Source organism: Topomyia yanbarensis, chromosome 3 (assembly GCF_030247195.1).
Source record: "Topomyia yanbarensis strain Yona2022 chromosome 3, ASM3024719v1, whole genome shotgun sequence".
NCBI lineage: Eukaryota > Metazoa > Arthropoda > Insecta > Diptera > Culicidae > Topomyia > Topomyia yanbarensis.
This window is the reverse complement of record NC_080672.1, coordinates 97375395-97403236: the sequence shown is the minus strand read 5'-3', so window position 1 is coordinate 97403236 and position 27842 is coordinate 97375395. Positions and strand designations below refer to the sequence as shown.

The 27842-nt window shown below is 41.5% G+C and overlaps 1 protein-coding gene across 5 annotated transcripts in view; it reads left to right on the top strand.

Annotated features, from left to right (window-relative positions):
- The window catches only part of LOC131688793 (transcriptional activator protein Pur-beta), a 31702-nt gene extending 4147 nt beyond the window's left edge, over nt 1-27555 (top strand). The window contains exons 2-5 of one of the 5 annotated variants that reach the window (XM_058973315.1): nt 2679-2938; nt 3495-3818; nt 3878-4111; nt 24936-27555. In XM_058973315.1, coding sequence (XP_058829298.1) covers nt 25143-25967 — 825 coding nt within the window. In that variant the 5' untranslated portion in view covers nt 2679-2938; nt 3495-3818; nt 3878-4111; nt 24936-25142 and the 3' untranslated portion in view covers nt 25968-27555. Of the gene's footprint in view, nt 1-2678; nt 3823-3877; nt 4112-24935 lie in introns of all 5 variants that reach the window. The other 4 variants (XM_058973316.1, XM_058973318.1, XM_058973317.1 and 1 more) reach the window with 4 other exon arrangements.
- The last annotated feature ends 287 nt before the right edge of the window (nt 27556-27842 follow it).

The window sequence follows — 27842 nt, the reverse complement described above, 5'->3', positions numbered from 1 at the left end:
GCCGTACAGCGCTGGGCATCCTGCACTAGTGAACGACAGCAGCGTCGTATGAGAAAGGCAGAAATATTACAGCCGTAGAAAAGATAGGCATTTTGCATCTTAGGAGGTAACTAGTGATGTGGGATCAGTATTAGGTCCACCGTAACTAGAAGTTCTTGCGCTATTGCGTTTAATCTTCGTTTTTTTCATTTTCTCCCATTTTCAAGCCGAATGGCTGATCATTTAATTAGAGTGTATATTTAATTCACTGCAAGGAGCCTCTTTCCGCATTGGGAGCGTTGCTAGCGATGTTCCTATCTCCTCATGTCTACGATATTTCGGGACTGATCTCCAGCGTTTCACTCTGGATTAGTTGCCATAGAACGAAACCAGAGATATTGTATTTTATTCCGATGATCGCAAACGATTCAATCATCATCACCACACTTTAATCAGTTTCAGATTTCAATTTTAGTCAAAATGCAGCGCAAATTTTTTTTCACACGTTACTTATTTTGTAGTTGCTGCTCAAATGTAATTAAAAATCAAAAACTATGATTACCGCGTTTGTTTAGCTATTTATTTCCTATTTTTTAAGAATTTTGATATCATTTTTCGCTTTACCAATATAGAGTAGAAAATAGGGTAATTACGGGTTTGGGTAATTTGGCATAATGGTCATTTGGCATGATTTGGAAAATTGATCACACTGAAGGTCACTTGGCATAATTTATTTTATCTCCAGGCTAACGGTCATTGGCATAATTTCTAAATTATCGTAAATTGAGGATTATTTGGCATAACAGATATTTGGCATAGTTTGGGGGAAGTGATCACTCTGTAGGTCATTTGCCATTTTTTATCTACAGGGCGGTGTAATTTTGAGCTACGCCACATTCTTTCAAATGATGTGCTGTCTGACATCGCTGTCGCTCCGTCGGACTTAAACTAATTCAAAACCCTTAAGTTTGAGTAATCCGTGCAAACGAGTGGTTCACAGGTTTGCTTGCGAGGAGCGCTGCTTCCGATGGACGGATGGTTATGCCGCATTTCACTGGCGCCCAAGTGCTAGAGCAGTGTAACAACCGAGGATTCAATATATGTAAATTCATTCAACAAATCGTCGTTTGAAAATTTTGTGATATTCAGAAATGATAAAATTAACTGTCGTCTGGATTGAATAGTATACAATTCGAAAGAACAGCTCATGACATAAAGAAGGGTAATACGAATTATTTTAATTGTTGAAACGTTGTATGGAAAGCTAAATCTCACTAGAGGTCATAATAATGATAACAAAAACAAAACACGTCTGGTGGATCGCAGTTCTAGTGGGCTGGATCAACAAAAACCTGTAAAATCTGCACTATACTACAACGTAAGTAGACAAACAATCCATAATTGGGAAAGTAAGCAAACACAAGAATTTAAAAAATTTCACATTATTAAATTTGTTATTAGAGAGGCGTTTAGAGTTACTCTCATCAGAATCCGACACTAACTTAGTGATATGACTAACACTATTATTATTGCTTAGCGCAGCAACCATATGGCTCATACGCTGATAATGTAATGTCAAGTAGCCTTCAGTGAGATCAGAATTTTGCCAAATGTCCGCTCTGCCAAATGATCATTATGCTAAATGACCTCATGCCAAATGTCCCGCTCCCGTAAGTATACCCGAAGGTAGAATGAGTGTAGCACCGACTACACCGGTTTAGTGCACAGCTAAAAACGAAAATCTTGAGCGTTTTTTCAAAACGTCATATCTGCAATGAGTTACTCTCTGTTTATACTTTCTCTTTCGATTTTTACGGCGTCACTATAACACTTTTCACTTATTTTACAGTACAGATCGAAAGACGGTGGTTTTAACTAGCATATTATGCAAAGAGCTGAGGGATAAATGTTAAAGTGACCGAATTATTAACAGAAGATAAAGTAAACAAAGAGAGTAACTCATTGCAGATATGACGTTTTGAAAAAACGCTCAAGAAATACTATTATTTAGTTCTAGTTGGGTCATAAGACGTATAACTCCAAGATGTACTCATATGGCATCACTGGACTGGTCGTATCTCAATGTTTGTAATATTTTTATCGTGTTCACTGGTTCAAACAGATTCAAAAGACACACCATCAGAGATGCCAGATTTGCAGACAAGTCTGCAAATTCGCAGATTTTAATTTAGGCTGCAGATTTTTTCGATGACGCAGATATTTGCAGATTTTCTAGTTTGGTTGCAGATATTTGCAGATTTTTTAGTTTTGTTGCAGATATTTGCAGATTTTTGAATATTAAGGCTTTTGGTTACACTAGCTTTCCTGACATTTTTGTTCTTCCCAGACTTTTAAAATTATTATTGCAGACATTTGAAAAAAGTACCTGGCATCTCTGCACACCATGCCCATGTATCCTACTGACATCATATGATGTATAAGTATGTTTATATGCTATAAATGGAAGCAAATTGCAGGCACGAAGATTCAGAATTTAGGTATTAAACTGTAGTTAGCAACCGCGTACGCTAGTCGCGGGCCAGCTTTTTTGGTGTGAGTGTTCCACGACGAGAGTGAGTGGGGCGAGAAAGAGCGAATTGTTGTGAGTGTACGCAATCAAAAAAAGACAGAAAATAAAGAAGAAAAGATGGAAAATGATTGAACTTTGCCAATTTCTGAAAAGATTTTTCTTCTTTCAGACCTTCCTACAAAATTGAGCGTTCACTTTGGAAGTAGACCACTAGCAAGTCATAGGAAGTGATCCTCGCGGTAGAAGTAATTGAATTTACCGAAAGGTTCTCGTGCAATTCGACCCAGACATAACTACTGTCGGTTTTGGTAGTGAAAAAAAAATTAATGGAACATCCGAAAGGTGAATCGATTCGAACGGGCAGCTGCTGGAACCAGGAGGATTTGTTTCGTATCCACTTGAGACTATCGGTGCAGTGATAAACGAAAAGTGAGCGGATAATGGTTCGATTTTATTGGTAAAGCAAGAAACGAATTAAATGAGCATAACGTTTAGTTGAAAAAATAGTGACAGGAGGAAAAAAAACAGTGAATGACGTAGAAGTTTTTGCATAAACAGAAAAAAAAAAACAGGTCGTTTAGTAACATCCCATTAAGTTGAAGCTAGTAGAGATTTGATTATCATACACTATACCTGTGCATTTATTGCAATTATCTGCATAATTTTGTAAAAAAAAATATTTTTCTCTTTGTTTCTATCAAATCTGGATGTGACGACTGGATGGTTGTTCCTGCCGTTTCTTACACTGCCGTGCTTGGTGTCTTGGATGGATAAAATCTGTAATGGTCGGAACAATCGTGATGATATGGTGATGTACATATGCATTTAAATTCAATATTGAAAATTCACATTATTTCGTGTAATCGCGTACCCATACGTACGGGGTGATTTACACACTATCAACGAAACAATAACGTCGACCGAAACGTCATACACGTCAAACTCGCGCACGCCATACGGTTGAATGTGTGTTATAAAAACACAGTCAGTGAGACACTATAGAAGAGGTAGAAGTGCAGGTGATTGATTGAAAAAGGCCCGAATCGAAGTGAGAATCTCATATGATCGAAAAGCGTAAGGGGCAGCTTAGGAATGATTCGCGAATGACCAAACGAAAGGAAAAGCAATAGAAGCAGGAGAAGGCCACAGCACGGAGCAATGAGGAAGGTTTGAGCGGTAGTGCTATCGATTTTCCTCATGATCCAGCAAAGAAGGCGTCGGAAAGAGAGTGTGAAATAACAGCTGAGACGCGATAGAAAACGGCTAAAAGCAGTGTGGGACTCGATCCACGGTAGCAGCAGTTTGTGCGGTGGGTATGCAAAGCGTGAAAAACTAATGCTACGAAGTGTAAAATTTGTCTTTGGTTAGTTGGTACGCGAAGCTTGAAGCCAGGGAACAAAGAATAGGCTGATAGCAGGCATACTCTGGAGGAAGATAACGGAAGGAAGCAAGTGAGCGAAAGCAGTAGGTGGGAAAGTTCACGCACTCACGCACGCGAGTCGAACATCTGTTCCAATAGCTTGAAGTGAGAGAATTGACCGTCAGGGAGCAATCAAGAAGAAGAGCGACCGAGTCACAGCAGGTTAACGACAGCGTTGCCAGGTAATTGCACGGAGAAAAATAATGGGGATCTTCAAGCGGGAGAAAATTTAATATAATGGTTCATGTAAATAATCAGCGTATAATGGCTCGACTGCAAGTATCGTTATGTGCGTTTCCTTATAAGAGAACAAAAAATACGATCAGCTAATCGTGCGGGGTGTATTAATTTTCTGTAGATGCAGTAATTTTCTCAAAATCAATGGAGGGTTCAATGGTTTCGTCGTGTATTTTGGCGAGGTTACAAACGGTCAAATGCCATGCTTAAGTAGTTGTCAGAGAAAGGTCGAAATAAGTGCCATTGAGAATATCGATCATAATTTTGTGTAGTCAAATCAGCCAAACAAAAAGAACATGTTCCATATTATCACTCAACGAAGATAGCAATTACTTCAGAGGTGTTTATTACTATTACTTCAAATTATTTTATGGATTTGCATTTAAATTTTATTCTCTTCATGCAAGGACTTTGTTAGATTGCACTGTGATATAAATCAAGGACAATTTTTTTAGACAGTTGGACAAAGCTAAATCCAAATTTATTTTTCTAAAATCCTGATCGGGGTTTAATTGAATATTATAAAAAAAATGCTCCTATAGCAATTGTTTAGTGTTAAGAGGATTTCGGCATAGTTTTGATTGCTATAACGACACAAGTGCCAGTGTAAAAATGCTTTCGTTTGGCATAATTGTTTGACATAATAGTTGTATTACATTATTTCAAATACATATCTGATTCCCATAATATTTGGTTGACATGAGCATAAGCATTGGAGATCAATACATACCGGTACCGGCCCGATATACACTACTGTTCTGCGCAACAGTGTCCCATGTATATAGGGAATCCCATAGAACATGGTACAATTATGCGTATAGTGGCTGTGCAGTAATGGACTGCGTTATTACCATTTCTTTTTGAGCCTTTGATCTATGGACAATGTTAATACATTAACGAAAGCTTTCAATCCCTACTTCATAGGAAAAACATAAAGATGGTTTAATAACCAATTTATGTATTCAAAAGCAATTGTACCACTATAGGAACACATGTACCAATAGTGGTGCAATCGCTAATTTCGGTTCCTATTGTTGCAAATCCCATTGATTTCTTATGGGACTTGCAACTATAGGTACATTTGATCAACTATAGGTGCAAGGGAGCTCAAAATTCGAAGAAAGTTATTTGAGCAAATTTCAGCTTTTATTGTCGCAAAATTTTAGTGCGATGAATCGATACAAAAAAATATTTGTTAATGGTTGGTACCTTAGGCGTATAAACCACTACTGCAACTATTGGTACACCTCAACTATAGGAGCACCCACCCTACTAGCTTCAGTCGAATTTTACCTCGAATTACCGCAACATTTTCTCAATAAATCCGGCTTGGGAAAGCTTTATGTTGCTGGATCACTTCCCACCTTACTACCAAAAAAGATGCAGTTCATTCATATCAGGCATATCAAACTCATAAACGAAGATGCGCTTAATTTGTTTTTATTTATTTATTTATTTATTCTTATTTTTCATCTGATTTATGTTGGTCTACATGAAATGTAGTTGAATGGGAAAAGCCCATTTCAGGATATACTTCAGAAGCAATCCTCAAATGGGCGTAAAAACCCATTATCTTTTCATATATTCACACCTGATTACAATGGATTCACACTACAATAAAATATAATAACATAGTACACAACATTACATAAATAAAAAATACAAATATAACAAAAAAATGAATCTTAAAATCTAAGTTAACCTTCTTAGTCTATTTTTGAAAACATCACAAGATACAGAAAAGTCAAAATGGCCATAAACACTATTAAAAGCATTACACATCGCCCAAATGGGTTCGTTTTGACCGTACTCGGTGCGTTGAAACTCGAGTCTTAAAAAGTTATGCGATCTGAGACTTCTCCGGGGCACATTGACATTTATTTGTGGAGCATCTATTTGGCCAGTTAATATCTTCCCAACAAATACTGCTCTAAATGTGTTCCGCCTTTTGCCTAGGGTTTCCATATCGAGCAGACGACAGCGATCGATGTACGGTGGTAGCTCTGTTGGGTTACGCCACGGCAGAGTTCTAAGAGCAAAACGGAGGAATCTTGCTTGCGCTGCTTATATTCGGTTGATCCAAATGCTTGTGTAAGGACACCAAATGGGTGCTGAAGCTTCCAAGACAGATCGCACAAGTGAAAAATAGAGTGCCCGCAAACAATATGGATCAGTGAACTCTTTGGCGATTCTTATAATGAAACCGAGATTTCTATTTGCCTGTGCTGTAACATGAGAGTAATGATTTCTGAATGTCAGTTGTGAGTCCAGAAGTACACCGAGGTCTCTGACAACTGTCATTCTCTCTAGCGATTCCCCGGAAATGGTGTAGTTCCACAGTATTGGATTTTTTCTACGTGTAAAAGATATTATGGAGCATTTGGACACGCCAGCAAGTTGCGATTACACCAACAACAAAAAGCATCTAAGTGTTTCTGTAGTTTTTTTGTATCTTTATTTTAGAGGCTTTTTTTAGCTTTGAGCTGGTTCACCTCTTTGGGTCTAATTTGCAGAAATTTTTACATTTTAAATTAGATAAGTTAGATTTCTGAGTAGAGATAGGTTTTATTTTAAAAAAGCAATTTTTGTTTCGCCGACCGGGTCGTTCTGAAGAATGTCTCGTATATTGAAGTGAAGATCCAAGTTTGCCCTTGCAATTTCTAGTTGTGGACAATTAATCAGCAGATGTTCCACTGTTAGAGGCACTTGGCAGATCTCACATGTTGGTTTAGGTGCATTTGATATGAAGTGTGCGTGTGTTATCCGAGTGTGTCCAATTCTAAGACGGGAAAGTATCTGCTGCTCCTTGCGGTTTTTTCGGTCTATCCATTTTCCGATGTCACCTTTTATTTTTCTAAAAAATACTTGTCGATTCATATTCTATTGGTGCTGTCAATCGTGATGGGTACGTTGTTGTACTATCCTGCGTACATCGGTTCCTGGGGTTTTCAGTTCCAACATCGCTGAGCTTCTTCCAAGGCATGCTAACCGGTCTGCTTCTTCGTTACCCGGGATTCCGCAATGTCGTGGTATTGTAGAGTGGAATTGACACATTTCGTTTGCTCGGGAGCCATCTGTGAAAAATTTTATATGGTCGTTGTATTTGGTGTTCATCAGATTGTTGAATATAGCAGCAACTTTCAGGGAGGGGTCCCCAGCGCGGACCATGCTCTTGATCGTCCAGCCTATTTTAGGTCCAGAATGATTCCACCGGCGATCTCCAACCCGATAGACTTGGGCTACCGGAGGGAAATCTATTTTGGCGTACTCTTTAACGAGGGCTTTGGCCTTGTCAAAGATAAAAACATTCGAGTTCGCTCCGTATGTTCTCTCGAGATAACTAATAGCCCTACTAGCTGCTGCACCAGACGCCAGCTTCTGTACACGTAGCCAAAGTGGGTGAACTAGGAAGTAATCCGGAGGTGAGTCGTATCATTTTATTGTACACTGCACTAAAGTAGTGAATCATAGCTGTCCAAGAGCGAACCGTAATTTCCAGTCCTCAAAAGAGTTTACTTATCACTATGCTTCGGCCGATATTGTAGAGCGATTTTCGGTTATTTGTTTTGTGCCTGCCGAAGACTGCTTTCAGTAAACGAATTCTGCTATCTACTTCCTTTTTGACAAATCTGAGATGAAGTTAAAAATTGCATTTTCGGTCTATTGTAACGCCAAGTATTGGAACTGCCTTTTTGAATGGGATTTCCATATTTTCAACAGTGACGGGGTTCTTCCAAGGATGGTGTTTGGGCGTGCAGAAGTGTAAAATTGAGCATTATTTGTCATCAGCGATCTAGCATCAAAAGGCTGAAAATCTAAAGGCCGAAAAAAATAAGGCGAAATTTCAAAAGGCGAAAATTCAAAAGGCCTAATGCTAAAAAGGTCCAAAAATCAAATGACCGAAAACTTAAAAGGCGAAAACTCAAAAAGCAGAAAACCCAAAAGGCCGAATCTCATAAGGCAAACTTTTTTTATTATTCGATTATTTCACATTCCTGATTGAATAATTGCCTCATGTTTGAGTAAATTGAGCAATCGAGCAGAACGCACGTTTACGCACGAAACATTTCCAATACAAAAGGATTAATGCTCTAAATATCCACAAAATCCTTTGTCAAAATGTGCATTCATTGCGATTTTAATTCAGATTCAAAGAATGCTCGAAAGAAGGAATCATCCCCTATGTTTGAGTAAACCGGGCAGCCGAAGTGATCACAAGTGTGCGTGCAAGAGTTATTTGGCATACAGATTCAAAGAACTGCTAATATTTGAAAGAAGGAATCAATCCCTATGTTCGAGTAATCCGGGAATACGAACAGTTATGCAGTTGTAAGCAGCTGGCATGTAGCTCAAATGTTTGAGCATAACGGCAACTACTTAAATATTTACATAACTTTAAATGAGTTTGTTTACCAATAGTACTATAGTATAGTACTTCTGACGCCGGGTCGGCGGTCACTTCGCCCGGCGGCCACTTCGCCCGGCGGCCACTTCGCCCGGTCTCGGTTATGCGGCAAAGCCGCATTACACTAGCTTCGCCCCAAGTGCTAGAGCAGTGTAACAACCGATGGTTGAATAGATATATGTAAGTTCATTCAATAAATCATCGTTTGAAAAACTTAGCGAAATTCACAAATGATGAAGTATTTGATTCGAAAGAACTGCTCATATTTAAAAGAAGGCAAAATCAGTTATAAAATGTATTCACTCGAAATATAATCAATATCAGGTAATGGATAATAACACATTATTATCATTGCTTAGTGCAGCTTTAACGTTAACGTTATGCCAAATCCATAATGCGAAATGACCTTAAGCCAAATGACTACGCCAAACGGCCCGCTCCTCCATTTAACACGTGGTTTATATTTTTACTCGCCATGAGATTTTTCACTCCAGTTAAATACATGCCCGTAAACCTATACACCTATGCGTTAGTCAAATCATAGGAACACATTGCCGGAATTGTGGTGTGGTAGGGCAATAAGCCTATTTTGACCATATTCCAATTTTCATTTGAAAACGTTCATTAGAGCAGCATTTGACATCTTTGTTCAATGCATTGACTCAGACAGTATGGTGAAAATTGGTATACTCGATTTGAATTGTCTTGCTCAAACACAATAGAAACAAAGCTAACAGTAACATGTCAATAATTATTGTGCAAACCTCTCCTTTATTGCTTTGTTCAAAAGTTCGCTATTGTCACTTCTGGTGACCTTCAACAGCAACCCTTTGTTCTGATACCTGATCGTTTAAACTTTATCAGTGTTGATTTAACTGTACAACCGATCGCTCTATCATGTCCGCTAACACGTCGTCGGATTTTGAAGGGTTTTCTGATCCAGAAACACCCAAAGTAGTGAAAATTGTAAAAACCCAGAAGGGCAAGGATATGCTGAGCTACGAGGGATACTTATATAGACTGAATACACTGGTAAGAGCTTGTTCTATATAAAATAGGCATATTTGAAAATTTAAATTTCTTTGCGATCTTAAACTTACTTTTTTCAATTTGGTATTTTTTGTTGTGTTCATTGGTATTGGTATGTTTGGGACTTTTAGAATTGTTAATGTACTTTCTATTCTTTCCATACTTGCTTTTAATTAGTAACTAATAATTTCGGAGAAAAATATAAACTTTTCGAGGTCTTAAGAATAATAATGATAATTTCGAGTTAATTTGAGCCAATAAATTACAAGAATATTCCTTTCCAGAAAAAGGAAAAATATTACTGGGAGTGTGCGTATAGAGAGCACAAAGCCAAAGCATAGGACAATTGCCCTGGTAGGTTGGTAACTATTTTAAGAAGCAACAACCACACTGTCTTACACAAAAAAAATCCACGATTCGAATCCGATCGATGTGGAAGAAATAGCATATCGAAATGCATTGAAACGAAAAGCTGATCTGAGTGACGATATCCCGTCCAAAATTGTTCGCGATTGTGCTGCGGAAAGCTCTTCAATTGTGCAAACGAGGCTGGGTAAACAGGCTCAAAAATATTTAATTGATCGTGTAAGGGCAAAAAAATTAAGAATACACGAAGAAGATCATGCACAGAGTGAAGATTTCTCCATTCCAGAATATTTAAAAAAACGATTAACAATGAACCTTTCCTTGGGAAAACATTTTCAAGCGAAGATATCCATATTATAATATTTGTTACTGTTACTAGTTTACTACGACTATCGAGATCAAAATATTGGATCATGGATGGAACGTTTTCCACAGTACCGTTGGAGTACAGACAACTGTATACCATCCATGCTCCCGTAGGTCACGACGAATCGGAAAGAGTTGCACCGTTGGTGTACATGCTACTGTCTAAAAAAACTCAAGAAATATACACGACGGCGCTAGAATTGTTGGTAGATTTGGGGAACGAGCATAACATAAGCCTATGTCCGAAATATACTCTCACCGATTTCGAGAAAGCTGTTATCAATTCTGTCAAGGAGGTATTCCCTGCATGTATTCCATTTGGATGTTTTTTTCACTGGACCCAAAACATAATAAAAAAACTCGGTGTTCTTGGTCTCAAAAGAGAGTACATTCTCAATAAAAATATTTACATGGCAGTTAAAAAAATGCAAGCATTGAGTTTCTTGCCACCCGACAGAATCCTTCAAGCATATTCAGAATTAAAGCCAAACTTGCCGAGCACCCTTGATAAGTTTCTGGAGAGCTTTGAAGAAACTTATTTAATGGGAAGAAACAACAAGGGTCGCCCAAGGTACCATCCGACTTTATGGTCAAATTATAAAACCGTGATGGAAAAGATGCCTCGAACCACAAACCATCTTGAAAGCTGGCATAACAGGTGGGCAAACCTTGCTGAAACCCATCACCTTAATGTAACCAGAATGATTCAAGAAATCAGGAAAGAACAACATGCTATAGACGGAAAAATCATGCGCATCCTTGCAGGAGAAAGTTCGAATATATCTTCAAATCATTTTAAAGAAGTAGACAAAAATATATTGCAAAATGTTTCAACGGTGGATGATTGGAACAATCTAGATTTCATCGAAGGTATTGCCACGAATCTTTCGAAGCGATGCAGCAAAAAATGAACTTTTTCTTAGTTATTATTTATATATTTAGTATTAAATTATATGCCTCGGATAAAATAATTTTGTTTTGTTTCGTTCTATAAAAAAGTTTGCCTTTCAAAATTCTGCCTTCTGAAAAGTTTGCCTTCTGAAATTCCGCCTTCCAGAAAGTTTGCCTTTTGAAAGTTCGCCTATTGATTTTTCAGCCTTTTGAATTCGCCCTTATGTAATTTCGGCGTTATGATTTTCAGCCTTACGGCCTCGACCCGTCAGAAGCCATGTCGAAACCAACGTCTTTCGCCCATTTAGCCACTATTCTTACAGCTGTTTGGAGTATTCGTCGAATTAGTTTGGGATGTTTGCCGATCACGACTACAACAATATCATCAGCGTAGAGGAATATGAAGATGCCTTTCGATAGCTTAGCGAAGACCGAGTTCATCGCGATCGAGAATAATGTTACGGCTAGTACAGAGTCTTGCGGTACTCCTGTTTCTTCCGTAAACGTTTTAGATTACGTATTGCCTACCAGAACCTCGAACGTCCTATTTTGTAGGAATCCTTGAATAAACGTTAACATGTTGCCAGCGAACCCCCATTCTACGAGCTGTCGAAGAACACCTGGGCGCCATACTCTGTTATATGCTTTGACGAGGTCTAAGGCTTTGAGGTCTGCATGTAGGAGCGTCGTCAATTATCTGACCTAGAGATGCCAAATACGTTCCTGTTCCTCTGCCCTTTTGAAATGGTCTAGTAATTCGCGGTCTTGGAGTGCGGCAGTGAGGTGTCTGTTCACCATACGTTCCATGATCTTCGAGGCACAGTTGGTAAGCGCGATAGGTCTATAATCGTTTGGGTCCGTCGAACCAGTTTTCTTTTTCGGTATTGGTATCATCAGGCTATGACCCCATCACTTTGGAAAAATCTTGAGCGTTTTTTCAGAACGTCATATCTGCAATGAGTTACTCTCTTTGTTTTCTTTCTCTTTCGATTTTTACTGCGTCACTATAACACTTTTCACTTATTTTACAGTACAGATCGAAAGACGGTGATTTTAACTAGCATATTATGCAAAGAGTTGAGGGATAAATGTTAAAATGACCGAATTATTAACAGAAGAGAAAGTTAACAAAGAGAGTAACTCATTGCAGATATGACGTTTTGAAAAAACGCTCAAGAAATATTGTTGGTCCATATATGGTTGAGGTTGTCAAGGAAAGATAATTTCACTCGAAGCGGAAGGCGTCTTAAAAGTGGGTAGCTGATGTCGTCCGGTCCGACGGACTTTCCTTTGGCGGAGTCTAGTGCAAAAAGAAGCTCCGCAATGGTAAACGGACTATTGATGGTACAGTTTTCCAAATCATCTGGTGTTGTATGGTTTATTATCGAACAGCTTCTTTTTTGTTGAGCAATAAGGAATTCTTGCTGGTATGTAGAGTTTGATGATATTTTTGCAAAAAAGTTCCCTAGGCTGTTAGCTACAAAATTTGGTTCCCGTGATACTATGTCACCTTGACGGAAGCTGATACCTTTAAACCTTCCTTTACCGTTTAGTGCATTTACTCTCCGCCACATCTCGGTAGTGGATTGATCACTGTCGAAGCCTTCTAAAAATGTTTGCCATGATTGCTGTTCGGATGATGTCTCTGCACTTATTTCGTAGGCGTTGGTACTCCTCGTGAATTGTATTCCAAGTAGGGTCGTGCTTAGAAGTACGTTTGCATCTCCGAAGTGCTTTTCGATGTGCTTTCACCGCTGCTTTTGTCTCATCGTTCCACCAATGTGTTGCTTTTTTACCTGGCCGATTGCTAGTTCGTCGCTGTTGTGCTATCTTATGACAAGCGCCATTTAGCACTTTTCGAGAAAAACGATTTTTAAAGTTTGAGATTGAATATCTTAAAATTTATAAATGTTAGAAGCTTTTCGGAGAAGGCATTCGATGGTTCTATCTTTTCTGAAGTAATCTCTCGATTTGTGCGAAGATCGGTTGACTATATTACCAGTTTTTGCTTAAAATGTAAACCAAAGTCGCTCACATACGTGTCATAAGTGTGTTTTGATGATAAAATATGTATGACGTGTCACAAATGTGTACTGAAGATTTCATATAAAAATGGTTTATAACTGATTCGTAAAATTATGCGTTATAGATCACTATGTCCAATATCATACTTTTCCATGCGATAGCAGCAATATCAGGTTACAAAATGATGGTATTAGAACACAAAGTTTTTCCAATTTTCCTCCTTTATTCAGGAAAAACAATGAACAAAAATTGGTTTCATTGACAATTTAGAGACAATGTATATCAAACAATGTTATTGTTGACAGGTGACTAGACGAAACAAATGGTCTTCTTGCATAATCCATCACTACATTTCGGTATACTTTCCAAAACAATTGGAAATCTCAAAAGGAAATTTGTTCAATAATCATGAATATATAAGCCAACCATTCCCAAAAAAAAAACTATGGTAGGAAAAGTTTTGCTCCCGAGACAAGAACCTAGCTAATGGTTATGGTTGATCTGCATAGGAATTACCTATGTCATCAGAGACATCTGTTGGCTTGCTATAAGCTTTTCGGCTTATAGCAAGCCAACAAACCTAGAATGTTGTCTCTTTTTTCTTTGTCATAAGATAGCACAACTCGATCACTCGAGAAATTGGCGCTTGTCATAATCGTGTTTCGCTATATCTCAGTAACCCAGCAGAATTTCAAAATTCTGAAAACGCGACTTTATGGAGATTTTAAAACTTGGTAACATGGCATATCTAACTCAGTTCACCCCAAAATGGCGTTTGTCATAAGATAGCGACGAGTTCTTGAGATGTTGGCTTTTGCGGCATCGAATATAAGCTCACACAGTTTCTCTGGGTCATAATTTCGATTCGGGTTCACCGAGTTAAGAATGTCATTTTCAAAATCGTCCCAGTTACCATCTTCGAGGCGCCACCTGGGACGCCTGGTGGTCTCTGGAGGTGTGTTGGTACTGCTAATTTCGATGAGGTGATGGTCGCTGCCCATTTGATCGGTGTGTATGGTCCAGTCTGGTTATTTCGCTGCAAACTAAGGACACATCAATACATGATCTGCAATTTCCTCGGAAAAAAGTTGTGTTCCTATCATTGAGCACGATTAAATCATTCTTCTCCGGTACATGCATTACTGTAGCGCCTCTGCCGTCGGTTCTTGAGGAGCCCCATTCGTAGTGGTGACTGTTAAAATCACCAAGTAATACGTAGGGTTTTTCCAACTGGACGATCAGTCTCTGCAGTTGGTCACCTAGATTAGTGATACCATGTTGGGGAAGGTATACCCGATCAGAAATACATAACAGGAATATTCCAAAACTATATCTCGCATTGTTACTTGTTATAAATTTCTGTTATTTTAACTACTAACGAGACCTAGTTTATACCACAATATGTTACAAAAATTGTGTTCTGTTATAATCTTGTTATTTCATTCTGATCGGGTAGGGAAACTACTGTATGTTGGAAAGGTAGTTCGACTTTCACAGCGTGAGCTATGAGGGGTGTGTCGAGTTTTACTGGTGTATGGGGGGGTAGATTGGTGCACAGCAATTGCCACGTTTTGGAAGCGCGTTGATTCTGCCTTCACATAGCATTGGTACTGTTCCTGCAACAGTCGATCTAGGCCTTTTGAGTCACTGCAATGTACTTCCTGAAGAGCCAGTGTTTGTGGCCGAGGTTGTTGAGTAGACCATTGATGTTTCATTGTAGAGCGACTCGAGTTTTGTTTTTGTAGTTGTCTGTAGTGGGTGTCGATGAACGTGTAGATTCGCAGAATTCGTTTTCAAATGATGTATGTGGGTAGGGTCTGGTTCTTCTGCACTTATTGCAAATGATGGATTTGTTGATCGGCTGGAGGAAGCGATTGGTTGTATTTGATACATTCGATCATATGCCGCTGAGTCCGATGGTAACAGTCGCTTTCTACTGGGTGGATTGGTTTGGTTGGTGGTTTTCGGTCAGCATTCTTCCGGTGAAATAAATTGCTCAATAGTGTGAACGCTGAAATCGACATAGAATTTTCATTAGGGCGTAAATCGCAAATGTAAACAAACTGCGTTTTCGCTATTATGGCATTATGCGACTAAAATACTACAAGATTGAGTTGAAAATTATTTAAAATAGTTTATAGATCGATTTATAATTAAAGAAAACAAAACGGCGAAACATTCATTTTCTTCGAGGTTTTGACTTAGGCCTTTCTTCTCATATGGAATATAAAGGCTAAACCAAGATTTTTTGACAGAACAGCGGCGAATGGTTATTATTCACAAAATTATTCTGTAAACGGCGGTTCTATTATATAAATGATAATTAATATCTACTGTGATCATGTCTACTCGGTGGTTGTTGCACATAAACATTCGAATATTTCGATATTTTCATGAAATTTGAAGAAAAGATGCACGCGCCCTTTCATTTGCATTGGGTTTCTATGCGCCCATTTGCTGAGCCCTATTAAAATATCCTGTCAAGCTCGCCTATTTACCCAGCCCTACCCAGCAAGACAGAGTCAGTTTAGCCCATTTGCCGCGCCCTTCTGAAAATTATATTCACAGTTTAGCCCTTTCGCAAATGGTGGTTGCTGAAGGGCGAAATCACGACTGGAATGCAAATGGGGCGTAAACATTCTTTTAGTTTCTTTCCACTAAAAGCACATAGGAATCAAATTCTTTGTGATATTGTTATAAGGTTTAACCAATGATGCTTTAGAAAAAAACATGATAATAAAATAATATATACCTACAATAAAAGTTACATTTAAAAAAGCATAGCCGAATATTGAAACTGATTTTTCTCCATTTGAGTACATTGCGACTTAGGCCCTAATGAAAGATCTGTGTCGAACTGTTTGATGAAGATGCAATTGGTGTTTCAAGAGATTCATCTAAAGTACTTGCCTGAATTAAAAGACCCCCACACCAAAAACTGCCAGAGGATCGTCATATGGTTGTGGAACTTCCCCGGTCAGGGTCAGTGTGGGGAAATGCCTAGGGCTTAGCAAACCCATGAAATTGAACGTAGTAGTTGTGCTGAGTAGGTCGCTGTAACTCCGGTTTGAGTTCCATCTTTGATCGGTTGTAGAAGTGGTTATTTGTGAAGAGTTTCTTCGGTGTATAATTGAGCGGTCTTCGGAGGCCGAACTGATAGATTCTCCGTCTACGGGTTGGGGTATGGCGTCCCGGACGGATCCTCTTATCAGTTGCGCTTCCGTTTTTGGGAGTGGGAGGGGTACTTCACATTCCCCGTTCCCAAGCCTCTTGTCACTTTTGTTAACAGTTGGTTGTGTGTGATGGTTGAAGTTTTGAATGGTGAAGGTATTGAGAGCGTTATTCGTCTGGGTCCAATTTTCGTGAGAATGAGCCATAAGGGGGTTAGTTTATATTCACGTCTTGCGGTGATTCACCATCCGAAGTTTCCAATGATTCAACATCTTCGTATATAAACTCTGTTATAGGGTATAATTCCAAATCCGATGTTGTAGCTTTTATTGTCTTATTGGGGGTGACCTTGCTCCATCTGGTGATAAACTGTGGGCGATGTTTGTGAAGCTAGCTTTAGTTTCACCATTGCTTTTGCGTTTTTTCAAAACATTTAGATTTATTTGCTGTTCACTTTGCGGGGCATCTTGCGATTGAGTAGGGGTGTTTAATCCAGGTTTGGGTGAAGGGAGAGTTCCTGGTGCGTTTTGCCTATTGCTTTCCATTCTGTCCAGCTTTCCTTGAAGAGATTCTACATTTCGTACGAGGGATTCTATCTGTAACCGTTTCTGTTTGGAGTCTTCAAAGAGTTTTCTTATCACCTCGTCCTTCTGCTTATTATCGTCGAGCAGTTTAGAAATCGATTGATCCTTCTTTTTGGTTTCCTCCACTAGCGCTTCGATTTTGATGGCATCTATGCGGGATTGAGCCGCGACCTGTGCGTATGTCCCCCTTCCTTCTGCGATCTGCTTCCTAGCTTCGGGGTATGTCAAATTCTTCTCTACCTTCATTTTGACGATATCCATCTCGTTTTTGTAAATTGGGCATTTTCTGCTTCCAGGATGATGTTCTCCGCTGCAATTTATGCAAAAGGGTGTCTTTACACAGATAACGTCTTCGTGTTCCCCCGAACAATTGTGACATCTATTTGGTCCAGGGCATCGCATTTTAGTATGACTAAACTAAAAACATGAGTAGCAAAGAAGTGATTTAGGGTAGAATGGCCGGGTACTACCACGCAACAGGCCAATCTTCACGTGATTTGGGTAGGTGGTTTGGCTGAATGTTAGAATCAGTGCTGGCGTGTTTATTGGCTTTCCGTTGTCCTTACGAGTGATTCGTTTGCCACCTTTTGGTTGCTCAGTTGATCCAATATTTCATTTTCGGTATAATTGATGACGTCATATGAAGATACTACGCATTTACTTATATTGAGGCGAGGGTGCAGGGTAATCGAGATTTCTGTTCCATCTAAAAGAGTGGTTGGTTTGAGCAATTTTTCTACATGGGCTTGGTTCCGTACATGGAGAATGTAGCGGGACCCTTGCTCTTCGCTCTTTGCCGATTGCTATTTCTATTGCTATTGCTCTTTCGCCTACTACTGATTCAATGCTCTTTCGCGTACTACTGATTCAATGCTCTTTCCGATAACAAACGGATTAGTTGGCAGCGCAGTACCACACTTGCCTGTCATTTGCAATATCGTCAGTCTACCAAATTCATTTCGAGGGTCCATGAAGCTTGGAAGTTTTGGACCCCAGGTTCCTCCGGGGTCTACCCCAATGGGGGTTGTCATAGCTTGCTTGCTTCTTACCCACTTATAGTTTCGTTGTAGGTTGCGAAAATTAAACAAATTGTGAAGGGTAACAATCACCTGTTACCTACCCCGTTGTATGCAAACGATCGTTTGTTACTGCCGCTCAAATAGCTTCGGTCACTCACACCGCCGCACACAGTGGGAAGACGTAGGTATATGGTACTGCTGACACTATCGCTACTTCACCCGGTGAAGCTGCTATGGCTACAATAGGTACGCTTGTTGAATGTAATTCCGGTCACTAAACGGTCGAAATTGTACAATTACGGCACCGGAGATGCGGTGACTTATATCGTCGTTCGCTGAACTATATGCCGGGTTCAAAAGAGTCTTTAAAACACGACAAAAAGTTACAGTTTGATGAAAGTGTGTTGAGGTGAGAGGCACGCGAGGTGTTCACTACCATGTCTATTCACAAACTGTGCTTAATTATTTTTATAGTTGTTTTAGTCTTTTACAGTGATTGGATTGCGTTTAAATAGGTATTAGCATCCTTGCTTCGTTCCTAAGAAGCAGCGACATAAAAAATCTGGCTTGTAAAATACTCGCGTTTGAGCGAAACAAAAGGCGAGTACAACACACTCTTATTCATCCTACCATTTGACCTAATGCGTCGAATAGAGATAGCAGACACTGCTCTAACTAATGTATTCAAATGGGTGGGATAAATACAGGAGCTAAGATGAATTAGGGCACAGTAACCCAAGATGAATAAAACATGACAACGCAATATAATCACAACACCAAACAATAAACTGCCGGGATTCTTTACTCCAGAAGGAAACCTACTGATAAAGCTTATAGCTCTTTACAACACTGGGTAAGGAACAATAGCATACCCTGGAGTGCTGTACATGGATTCATCTATATATGGAGAACCATGTGGATATGCAATTTCATTGCTGCTGGGCAGGTACATATCAAATGATATGAAGTAATCGGCTTTACAAAGATCACACGAATAAGACTGAGCACGCTGTATAGTAGCCATATGACAAAAGTTTCTATAGTTTATTCATGAACTTAAATAGGTTGTACCAACTAACTTAGCTCACAGTGATATTGTGCTGCCGAAAGTGAGGTTTTATGCGATGTTGGAGTAATACGACTTGGCCGCATAGACGAATCCAAGCGTCCGAAGAAGCACAAAGGCGCTGAGAATCTGCGAAGTCGGACAGCATAAAAAAACGATGCGGCTTAGTCTCATTAGGCATTAACAATGTTTTATTTAGTAACAATAGGATAGTATTGATAAGCTAAAATAAAATATTTTCTCTGCATAATCCTACGCGTAATTGTATATAGGGAATCCCATATAACATGGGACAAATATGCTTATAATGGCAGTGATGTGGCTACTGCTGTCCGACTTCACTGCCGCTTAGTTTGAGTATACCGGGAAAACGAATGGATCACAGGTTTGCTTACGTTTCCGACGACAAGAACGCGGCCACCTCGCCCGGTGGATCCTCAGTGGTTTTGCGTCACTTCAGTTTCTTGGACTCTTGTCTTGGCTAGTTTCACATAGAACCTTACTTTCGGGAGAACAATGACCCTATCAAGGTTAGTAGGAACAATTTATTGTTTAAGCTTAATAACGAATTATTAAAATGTTTGCTTTCTGCACCTTTTTTTAAGAATCTACAACAGTAAACTAGCATATTTCTAATAGAAAAACTTGTTTTCCACTTATAATGGAAGAAGTAGTTAAAGTAAACAATTACCCAATTGTGCTTGGAAAAATACAACAAATTCTTTGACAATGTCGGAACAGCACCCGGTAGAATGCTTTTTGCTTGTATGCAAGTTTGTAAGTTACACCAATGGTTGGCATACAATCGAGTATGTGGCCTTTCTAGAACCCATTTAACTAGTCAAGATGCTTGTTTTGAGTTCACTCCAATCACCTTGTGTATTATTCCTTCAATTTAGTCGGATACTTCTGACTTTCGGAAGGACAACACAGTCCCGTAATTTTCAACTTCCCCAGCATTATTTACCCCTGTCGCTCTGGACACGTTTGGTGATTGTAGCCTATTTGGCATAAAACCTTTTAAACCCCATATGGCATAATGGACGCATTTTTTTACAATGGAGAATGCAATTACGCACTTTTCCAGTACACGTACTTAGTAGTTACCAAGCTACCATACCATACCGACATTGTGCTCCGCCATCTTTCCCCCAGGAACTACCTTCTGGCATTACTTCTGGGGGGATGGCAGCACTTAACGTGAGTGAGTCTCACTCTCGCTTGATGTTCGCACTCACGCACACCCTACATTCCTCTGCCACGCCACGACGAATCAATAGCGATAGGTACCAACAATCTACGCTACGCTACGACCCTCCAATCTCTGCATGGGCAGTCCATACACACGTCTAATCACTCGCTCTTCCGCCATGATTCGGCGTGGCTATCGCGGTTGCCATCGCTGTGCCACCTTTGCCTCAGCATGAGCAGACCATTCACTCACTTCTCCGCGCTCAACCCTTTCCGCTATAGCATCTGTCATCTGCTGCTCGGCGCGCCATATTCCCAGCAACCTGCAGGCAATCTGGTCGAGACTGCGTTCCATTTCTCCACCGCTTGACACATCCTCTGTATAAGGATATCAGGGGTTGTGTCCCAGCCGCAGACGTCTAGCATTGCTCTTCTTTCAACGTCGAAACGGGGACATACGAACAGTACGAGTTCTGCAGTTTCGTCGACACCTGGGCAGTCAGGGCAGACTGGGGCCTCCGAGTGCCCAAACTTGTGGAAGTGCTGTCGGAAACAGCCATGGCCTGACAGGTATTGTATCAGATGGAAAAGAACTTCCCCATGGTGTCTACCCATCCAGCCCGATATGTTAGGTATCAGCCGGTGAGTCCACCTACCTTTCGAGGAGTTATCCCACTCGCGCTGCCATCTGGCAACCGAGGCCACCCTGGTACGCTCGCGGACTTCTCTATTGCCACGCAACTTAAAACACTCTTCGTCCTCCCGGATGATCAGTCCGACTGGCATCATGCTCGCCATTACGCAGGATGCATCGTGATACCGTACAGTGGGCAGATATCACTCTGAGACACATCAAGCGGTAGGTGCTCTCCATTTTCCAAAGGTAACTTGTTACTTCCAGTGCTCTCGCCCAGGACGGGCTACCGTACCTATGGCTAGCTGTTGGACATCATCCTCGATAATGCCGCAACAGCCGTCGAAGCCTTCTTGCACGCATGGTCGACATGGCTGCCGAAGGTCAGCTTGTCATCTATGATGGCCCCAAGAATCTTCGCTTGAAGTTTTCGCGACTTCTCCCACATGGATAACTGCATGTTGTACCGACTTGCAGTTGTTGTCAGTTCTACCTCGGCGATTGGCTCCCCGTAGACCGCCAAGGTTACATCATCGGCGAAACCGACGATCTTCACACCAGGATGGAACTTTAGTCTCAGAACCCCGTCATACATAAGGTTCTATAATACCGGGCCCAGAATCGAGCCTTGCGGGACTCCTGCGGTAATAGGAACACCTCACTGACCGGCTTCGGTCTCGTATAATAGTACACGGTTCTGGAAGTAGCTCTCCAAGCTCCGGTACAGGCCCACCGGCAGATTAAGCCGGTGTAACGAGAGCGCGATGGCATCCCAGCTTGCGCTGTTGGATGCGTTCTTCACATCAAATGTCACTGACGAACAGTATCGATTATCTCGCCTTTTCCGTTGGATCGCTAATCGCTATCTCGGCGGTCTTCACCACTGAGTTGATAGCGTCCACTTACCCTTTCGAAAACCAAACTGATTACTTGACAGGCCATCCCTACCTTCTGCGTACGGGATTATCCTGTTGCGGATGATCCTTTCAAGCAGTTTGCTCGTTGTGTCGATCAGACAGATTGGTATGTATGCCGATGGGTCGCCCGGCGGCTTCCCGGCCTTCGGCAACAGTACCAACTTCTGCCTTTTCCGTCTATCAGGAAAACGGCACTCGTCAAAGCATCTCTGCATAGCTAGCCTGAACATGTTCGGGTTCGTTATGATTGCTGCCTTGAGAGCGCTGTTTGGAACTCCATCAGGCCCTGGAGCTTTGTTCATTGCTATTGCTCCACCAATATCCCGGGTGTCTGCCATTTCTTGGAAGGGATTTCTTCGGCATTGCGGCGACGCACGCGCGTGGTAGGACAGCTACCAGCGCATCCCCGCTTAGATTGTTGGTGTCGGCCTCCAGTCCCAGGGCCGCGGTGAAAACTTCGCTGTCCAAGGTTTGTCTTCCACCCGCGTACCTGGCAGGGATTAGCCGCCCTCGGATGCTGCACACCATAGTTGATCCTAAAGCGTATTGCTTGGTAATCACTATGGATGTAGCCCTCGTCTACCCTCCAGTCCATGTCTGGAACCAAACCCGGGCTGACACACGTTACGTCAATCCATGACTTGTCCCCATTCCTACGGAATGTGCTAGTGGTACCCTCATTGACTAGCACTGCGCGAGTTTCGCAAGCGCCTCCAGTAGCGCTTGGCCCCTGCTATTTGTATAGCGGCTGCCCCACTCCACTGTCCAAGCGTTGAAATCTTCCGTTATGACGAACGGCTTCCGACCCACTAGGTCGGACGAAAGCCTATCGATAATCTGGTTGAACTGTTCTATGGGCCACATTGGTGGGGGATAGCAGCTACAATAGAACACATCATTGGCAATCGCGACACCCTCCGCAGAGGAGTGTACTACCTCTTGGACCGGGAACCGTCCTGTTGTACAGATTGCCACCAGCCTAGACCCGTCCGCCACCCAGTTGCCGTTATCGGCAGGGACGTTGTACTGGTTGGATAGGAGGGCGACATCTGTCCTCGACTCCGAGACCAACTGCCACAGCAGCTGCTGAGCAGGTACGCAGTGGTTGAGATTTAGCTGTGTTACGTTCACGGCTTCTTCTTACCGGCCTCCCCGAAGGGACACACAGGTCCGCCCATAACATGGTTACGACCTTGCTTCTTGCTGGCGCAGATAAGGCATCTTGGTGCCCTATGGCATGTCTGCGCCTTGTGTCCCTCCTCACCACAGCAACGACACAACTTGCTTCTGTCTGGGCCCTTGCAGTCATATGACTTGGGGCCTGGCTCCAGACACCGATAACACCTGTCCACTGAAGGTGGCTGGGGTATGCTTACTGGGCATACCGACCAGCCGATCTTCAGCTTCCCTTTTTCGGTCACCTTTTTGGATTCCGCAACCGGTAGCTTGAAATAGGCTACCTGCGTGCCAAGCAATCGCTCCCTTAGGCGTACAGAGGTCCGGTCGATCTCTACGCCACACTGCTCCTTGACGGCCGAGACGAAGTTTTCTGCGTTTGTAACCTCATCCAGTTGCCTGCACTGGAGGGTCACTTCCGCACCCAACGACCTCATCTGACCAAGATCTCTTGAGCCAACTTCCTGTACGTCACCCCGCTGGATTGTGCACCTCGTTCCAGCACCAAGATAATTTCGCCGGTCTTGTGCGTCTAACGCTGCGAATATCCTGTCCTAGTTTCGAGAGGCTTTCGGCCGCCCGCATCGATTTGAGCACTTCGGCATAACTGTCCTTTTCGGTTTTCACCAACAAGGCCTCTCCTCTGTCCTTGACCTTCTTCGCGGGTCGAGGTGCGTTCGACTTCCGCTTAGATCTACTGACCAGCAGCCATTCGCCCTCTTGTGCTGATGGCACCGACTGACTGGTACCTACTTGTGGCCCAACACTGCGTCCGGACTTTCGCCTTTAGATGAGGGTCAGCAGAAGACAAAAGTTAAGCGCGTAAGATATTAAGCATGTTCTAATGACCCAGCTAGTTTTCCGATCTATATACTTCACATCCTTGCTCTCACTTGAGTACTATGGCTCTAAATTTTCAAAACTTTCCCTACCCAGTAATCTCTAGCTAATTGAATGTCGTTAAAATGTAAAAAAATTCAACTGTTATATTTTTTAATGCGCCTGTTCGCGTTGCCGAGGCCGATAAATCGAAACACAATGGCTCCCACTGCGAGCCGTACTCACAAACACTGTCATTAAGCTGTTGAACAATGTCTGTAAACAAAGCCCACAGAAAAAAATCAATCCACGGTGATCCGCCAATTGGCCACGCCAGTGTGTACAAGTTCTGGGCTGACCGTTAGTTTGGGCTGGTGCAGAGTATGAAAAAACAAAACATAAAAAGGCCCCTAAGCCCTCTCGGTCTCCTCGATGCACCACTATCGAGGCGTAATGCAATAACCATCTTAAAGCAGTTGTCTGACAGAGTTTATTTAAAACTGATCCACAAATATGCTTGAAGATGTTTGCAATACCATCAAACCCGTTTTCCATGGAAATTTTAAAGGTAAAATCGATTTTACCAGATCAACTTTTCAAGGGCGTGCGCCGCTCGCCGTCACACCACGCCACCGGCCTATTTCAGGTAAAAGTAGTCGGCCAAGATGGATCAACTATGATCTTAGCCTGTCATTCTGACACCACAAAGAAAAAAAAAGTAGTCAGCGCGCAGGCGTGGCGCCCTTTTTTTACATGAAATCGGTGGCGTGGCGGCGGCGCGGCACACGCCTCTATTTTCAACTCAATAAAATCGATGTTCTCAAACTTTGAACCGGAAAAGGAATCAACCCTTATGTTTAAGCAAATGATAACAAACTATTTTTCGAGGTAAAAATTCGATTTTGATAAAAATCTCAACCGCATAGACGTGCTGCTAAGCTCATTGCTTATGGAACGCTGAACCTCAACGTCACACGCTTGATATCCTACGTGCGTGTATTTAATTTTGTAATATTTATAATGAATGATGAACCCACTACATTGTAAACCAACGCGTCTCAAAATTCACCCTCGATTAATGTGCTACTATCGTTTCCTATTTTCTTCCAGATCAACCGATTGACTGGCAACACTGTTGTTGAGCATCGCAACGGCCCCCACCCACTTGGTAGGATAGCCCAGCGAGAGTGCGTACGGCGGCAGTAGCACTCTCCTCCGTGTCCTAACAGAGGATATTTTCTTTTGTGACCCGGTTCAGAAGCGGCTTAGAAAATAAATTTTAATCTGACGCTCGGTTGGTTCGGTGGTGCTTCTGAAATGTCCGACACCGGCAGTGGACACGACGGAGCCCAGAAGGACTACTCGCAAAAAATGGACGGCGGTGGTGGCGGCGACTTTGACTCTGGGCAACAGAGTCAACAGACCGAGCAGGAGTTGGCCACCAAGATGCTGCAGATCCAATCGAAGCGGTTTTATCTGGACGTGAAACAGAACCGACGCGGTCGGTTTATTAAGGTAGCTGAAATCGGCGCGGACGGTAGACGCAGTCAGATCTTTCTGGCTCTGTCTACGGCGGCTGAGTTTCGGGATCACTTGTCGGCGTTCAGTGATTACTACGCCTCATTGGGGCCACCCAACCCGGACAATGTGCCTGAAGATGGCAAGCTAAAGTCGGAGATGATGATCAAGGACAACCGACGGTACTACCTTGATCTGAAGGAGAACGTGCGGGGACGGTTTCTGCGCGTCTCGCAGACGATTACACGTGGCGGTCCTCGGTCGCAGATCGCCATCCCAGCGCAAGGGATGATCGAGTTTCGTGATGCGCTAACGGATCTGTTGGAAGAGTTCGGTACGAACGATGGCGGTTTCAAGGGCGAACTGCCGGAGGGTCGCCACATGCGTGTCGATAACAAAAACTTCTACTTTGACATCGGACAGAATAGTCGGGGCATCTATATGCGGGTGTCGGAGGTGAAAAGCAACTTCCGGACCGCAATCACCGTTCCGGAAAAGTGCTGGTCACGGTTCCGTGACATTCTCAGCGATTACTGCGATAAAATGAAGAAAACGTCCGAGTCAACCACATCGTCGATCACTGCCGATAACCCATTGCAGAAGCAAACATCAAATAATATGTAAATTAGTGACGAGAGAGATAGAATTTAGATCCCTTATTGGCTTCGTTTCCGCTTGCCATCATGATTAGTTTCCCAATTTATTGATTATGATTGTTGTGTATTCTCGATAATTCTTCAATCGTTTATGTTTTTTCTTTGTTACGTTCTCCCACTTGTTTACTTCTGAAAGAATGGATAATATGCTAAATTATAAAAAAAAAACAGAATGAAGAGTATAAAATATATTATACATATAGAGTTATAAAAAAGAGGATGGATCAGATTAAATCTGAATATAAATCACAGTTATAAGATTTAAATAAAGGAAAAAAATCTAACAAATTAAATTTAATGCAGAAAAAGGACAAAACACAAACGGCTAAAATAAGAACACATTACAAAATGAGCGGTCGCTTTATTTACCCAGTCAAGTCAGGCGTGGAATAAGACTGTGTGAAATTTTGTCCCTTTTGTAGGATTTGTGTAAATTGATTAATTTATTGCTTGAAATCGGTTCTTAATTGTGGAGAAGTATCTGATTCACACGTATCCGTGTTCGTTCAGTGGTGTCAATTGGCATTTACAAGTAAGCCTCTATATCGGAACGGATCTAGATGAGTGAGAAATGATCGGAAAATTCTTGCAATTTGAACTTCAAACCTAACTGAAAGTCCAATCTGTCACACAGCGACACGTTATTTTGTTTGATTTTGCAAAATTAACACAGTACAGAGATATAACAAGCTAAGTTGAACGTAGCCGAAACAACAGAAGAAGCTAGCTAACAAATTGAAGCCAGAACAAAGCAAAAACAACTTTTAAAAGCATAGCAAACGAAGAAGAGAATAGTGGGACAAAACTCGAGTGGATACTGAACGAGATAAACCAGCAAACCGGTAGGCAGTTGAATGTAAATTACAGTAGCCTACCATACAAACAAAAAAGATACAGAGGCGAGCGTATGTGTGTAAAATATTTAGTTTCCTTATTACTGAAATCCTCTAGATGGGAGCAAAGAACTAGAACTAGAATCTAACCAGTCCCTCTTCGAGCAATGGTAAACAACGTTCAGAACTAGCAGCTACGCACGCCGAAGCAGATATAACACGCGAGCCAACAGTGGATGGAGTAAATGACAAAGTCGATATATCTATATTACTGTTAAATGTTACATAAAAAGAACAGATAGAGAGACGACGGAACGATTCTGGGAAGAAATAGTATTTAATTACAGATGAAACCCTGACGAATCCAAATCTTTATTGTATCTCTAGCAAGAAGCGCGTTAAGGGAGTGGATTTTAAAGCAAGAGTAGTCAAGTTGATTTATCTTTTTTTTAGTTTTCTAGTGCGACAACAAAAAAGATATAAAAATTGTGTTTCGAGAATCGTGCTTGGCATTGATGATATATAAGCAAGAGCAAGAAAATACCTAATAGTCTGGTCGTCCGAGCGGGCAACAGCCTCCTAGAGGCACACGTGCGTGGATCGGGACCAACAGCTGTGATCTATTAAGAAATGGGACAAGGAAAATTCATAAGCGAAAAATAATGTATTAAACTGCGACCCGGGTATACACAAATACACGCGGAGTGATTCTTCTAAATATTACCAGTTCAAGTTTTTTTTTTTGTTATGGAAACAGGCCGATCGGATGTACCACACACACTTTAGGAGTAGGGAGTTTTTTGCGGGTGAACGTCCGATTGCTGTTTTGTTGTTGATTGTTGAATTGATCGGTTTAGTAAACCTTTCCCCATTCGACGACGAGTCGTCTGACAATCGTTATTTTCCTACTTGTTTTACTTTTGGTTTGTTTTACATCACAGGGGCAGATACTTAAGACATCGAACTGTGTTAATTTTACGGAAGTGTCAAATGTAATATCGTATTGCGAA